The sequence below is a fragment of the Sinocyclocheilus rhinocerous genome, unplaced genomic scaffold, assembly GCF_001515625.1.
Source record: "Sinocyclocheilus rhinocerous isolate Xijiao unplaced genomic scaffold, SAMN03320098_v1.1 scaffold993, whole genome shotgun sequence".
In the NCBI taxonomy this organism is placed as follows: domain Eukaryota; kingdom Metazoa; phylum Chordata; class Actinopteri; order Cypriniformes; family Cyprinidae; genus Sinocyclocheilus; species Sinocyclocheilus rhinocerous.
The window spans coordinates 886561-890266 of NW_015639771.1; the positions used below are offsets into that span (position 1 = coordinate 886561).

At 37.6% G+C, this 3706-nt stretch overlaps 1 protein-coding gene across 1 annotated transcript; it reads right to left on the bottom strand.

The window, feature by feature from the left end:
- Positions 1-3087: 3087 nt before the first annotated feature.
- LOC107751784 (diacylglycerol kinase zeta-like) lies at positions 3088-3706 on the bottom strand. Its single transcript, XM_016567556.1, has 4 exons — positions 3661-3706; positions 3448-3568; positions 3331-3367; positions 3088-3232 (listed from the first exon to the last, which is right to left on the bottom strand). Exons 2-4 carry the CDS (start codon positions 3557-3559, stop codon positions 3088-3090), a joined length of 294 nt encoding a protein of 97 aa, XP_016423042.1. The 5' UTR covers positions 3560-3568; positions 3661-3706.

Consider the following 3706-nt stretch of genomic DNA (forward strand, 5'->3'; position numbering starts at 1 on the left):
AAAAAAATCAGCACATGTAAGCTAATCAGCGCTAACACTGCTGATTGAATAGGTTTCTATTTAAAAGCAGGTGACTCATCATTGACGTAAAAGTGAGTATAGAAAACTGAATATCATTTTGAACTTCTAGAACTTTCCATTGACGTTATAACAGCTTCCATTTCAATGAAATTTACTGCCCATAATGTAATTTCGCATAACATCAGTGTGATGTCACGTTCCTAATTTGTCATTTTTATTGTTGCCGTGTATTGAAAAGTGGTATATTCATTTCGCAGCATATCTCTCTTTCCATCATTGGCACAGACAACAGCTGCCATCAGGTATTCTTGTTGCATAACGTTGCCATGTATTATTGATGTGGATATTCCTGCCCTTAAACACACTGGCCAACATACAGTGACACATTATACCTCTGCTATATCCCTGTGTATAGCTGCTCCTCTGTTGCCAGAAGGACTGTTAAATCAATATAGAACTATATTTAATATTACACATGCCAATCTGAATTTAAAATATCAGATTGCGAATTCATTAGAAAGTACAAAATAGATCCAGTATTACTGACTTGAGCCCATAATTAAACTTATTGATATGTATATTTGGATTTAAACAGGCAATATCTTTCTTTCTTGGCAGTAAAAGTCTTTGTTGGTGGACTGACAGGTGGAGATGTGTGTATATATGTGTATGTGTGCGTGACCTCTTCTGCCATCATCAGTTTACATGCGAGATAAGGAGTCTCTGGGGAAAGCTAGCCTGATCTGACAGCTACAATACCACATAGACCACTATCCCCAATGGGATCCAGGCTTTGTCATATTCTGGTTAGCCACTAAACTTACAAATCAAGTGTAAATGGATCCTTTTGAATACATTTTGTTGTATGAACAGTCACTTAAACATATAGTTTCTTTGCTAACAGTCATATGCAATGTTTGACTATATGGATTTGTGAATGGTAATGTGGGTGACAGAACACTGAGGAAAACCCCCACGACCATCACCACCACTGTTCAAATAACATTTACAAATGAACAATACCATCTTTTGTTAGTTCTGCAGCTGCTGAACTTGAGTCAATAAAAAGTGCTATTTACTCAACCTCTGTATGTCATTTCCTGTCTGTTAATGTGCTTCCATTATCTCGCTTTGCTAAAATTTTCATAAGCTAGAAGCACATTTTTTAAGAATGCGTTCTCATACGGTTATATCCTGAGATAAGCCTGACTAAATCCTGGTTTTAGTCGGCACGTAAAACCTGATTTTATTTGTAAAACCTTTTTTTTTTCTTCTTATTTCGCAAGATTTACCATTTTCTTCAATTAATACTTCAGTGCTGTTTTGAATGTATTCCTTGTGTGTATTTTTGTATCGTGGAGTATTTTCGTGCTAAACACTTATGTGATTTTAACATGATTGTGCACTTATCTGGCGGTGGGCTTGAGCTGCTCCCCACTATAAGTCAACATCGTGACGCAGTGGACGGGAAAATGTCCCAACCTGCTTTTGTGTGGGCTGCTCTCTCCGCGTATCCACTGAGCATCATTTATTTTGTAACGGAGGTCATGTATATAGGATGTGCTTTTAAAGCTCTTACAATGGAGTTAAGTTTACCAGGCCAAATGTCATGGTAACATCATGTTCAATGGTGCGTTGCATGCTACTCTTAAAAATCATGGGATAAAAGATGGCAGGAAATCACCCAAGTTAGTTTGTATCTTGTCATTGAAACTGTGTGTTAGTTTATTTCAATAAAATTGCAGACAAAATTCCTGCATAAAACTGATTAAATCAATGACAATTATAAAAAATGGCCTTTGATTATAAAAAATGGCTCTCTCCATGCAAGAATGGGATCTATACAATGGATTGTGAAATAGATGGACTATTAAAAATAAAAAATAAATATTTTAACCAGAATAGCATATTCAGATTTTGCAATCTAAGTGCAGGAAGTGATGTATTTCTCAAGTTCTTCTTGGCTCAATAATAGATGGCCATGTTGAGGAATGATCCAAAATCTTTGTCTATTTTATTTTATTGTATTGTAAAAACCTATATTAAGAGGGGTCATATGATGCGATTTCATGTTTTCCTTTGTCTTTGGAACTGTTCGTGCATACAGAAGATCTGTAAAGTCGCAAAGATTAAAGTCTCAAGCCCAAAGAGATATTCTTTATAAAGGCGAACGCTCAGCCACGTCTCATTCAAACAGATTTGCATAGCACCGCCCAAATGTATACGTAAAGAAAGAAGGCATAACTTTTATTCTCACTGTAGTATTGTTGCCGCCGCCGCCATGTCGTGGAGACGCTGTGTGTTTCGTTGCGAAAGCCAAACTACTTTGTTTGGCCTTCTAGGACACAACTAGAAATCAGTGGTTCATTTTTATTTACAACAGTGTTCCAGAACACTACGACCCAAATATTTGAGTGTGTGCAGTGAAATTTTACTGAGGAAAGTTTCCTGAACCTGGTAAGGGGCGTAACATTTCTGTCACACGGTTGAGGTATTCGGCCAATCACAACACACTAGATAGCCGGCCAATCAGAGCACACCGCGCTTTTCAGAACAATGAGCTTTGTAAAAATCGACACGTTTCAGAAAGGCTGGGCATAGAGGAGCAACAATAATGTACAGTATGTGGAAAATAATGTTTGTTTGTTTGTTTTTTTTGCATAAACACATTTCATTACACCAAATACACAAAATAATGTTCTTTTTAGCAGCATCATATGACCCCTTTAATGGCGTCCCGGGTCGTGCCGGAGAATTATATGTTTATTCGGAACATTTGACTGCAGATTGTTTTGTAAACGAGGCATAGTGTAATGGAGAGTTCGAGAAACCTTTTTTTGTAAGAGGAAATAGCCAACTGCATCGCAAACCGTAAGTAAATAATTTCATAATGCTTTGTCTGAAAATGACGTTTTATATGGATACTGTTTCAAAACACTTACACACAGACACATATTAGTGCAAAATACTTTATTAATATTATAAGTAAACCTCAATGAACATATTAAAAATAATAATACAAACATATTCTGATTACTTTGTGTTTAAAAATCATTCAAGGAAATGTTAAGAAATAAGGTACAGGTATGAGGTCCATTTGAATGTCCTCACCTGTAGATCGGTCTTCATGAGGGACGCACCAGCCTCCACCAGGTAACAGCAGATTGTTCTCTGGCACAACGCAGCTGCCTTATGCAGGGCCGTCTCCCCTCTGAATAAAAACCACAGAGAAACACCTCCTAACCATTATGATTGTCAGTCAAAACTAACTCTTTTATTCCTTTCACCACAAATTAAAGCACTACTTGCGTTGATTTCTCCGTCACATCCAGGATGCAGGCCGGAGCTGTTCACCAAAAACAGTGAGAGATAATTAGAAATGAGAAGCAAGTCTAAAGTCAAAAATCAAAAGTCCAACCGACTCACCATTATCAATGATATACTTCACAATCTCTTTACTGCCTAAAACGACTGCATGATGGAGGAGGGTGCGGCCGAAACGGTCCTGGACCAACAGGTTTGCTCCTTCTTCACGCATCTGAACCAGCTGAGAGCACGAATGGCCAGAGAAGAAGTCCATGAGGTCTGGCAATGCAGCTAATGTATGGTATTGCTGGAATTGATTATATTTATGAATACCTTTTCGATGTTGTCAGAGTTCACGGCATCAAAGAGCAAACTGATT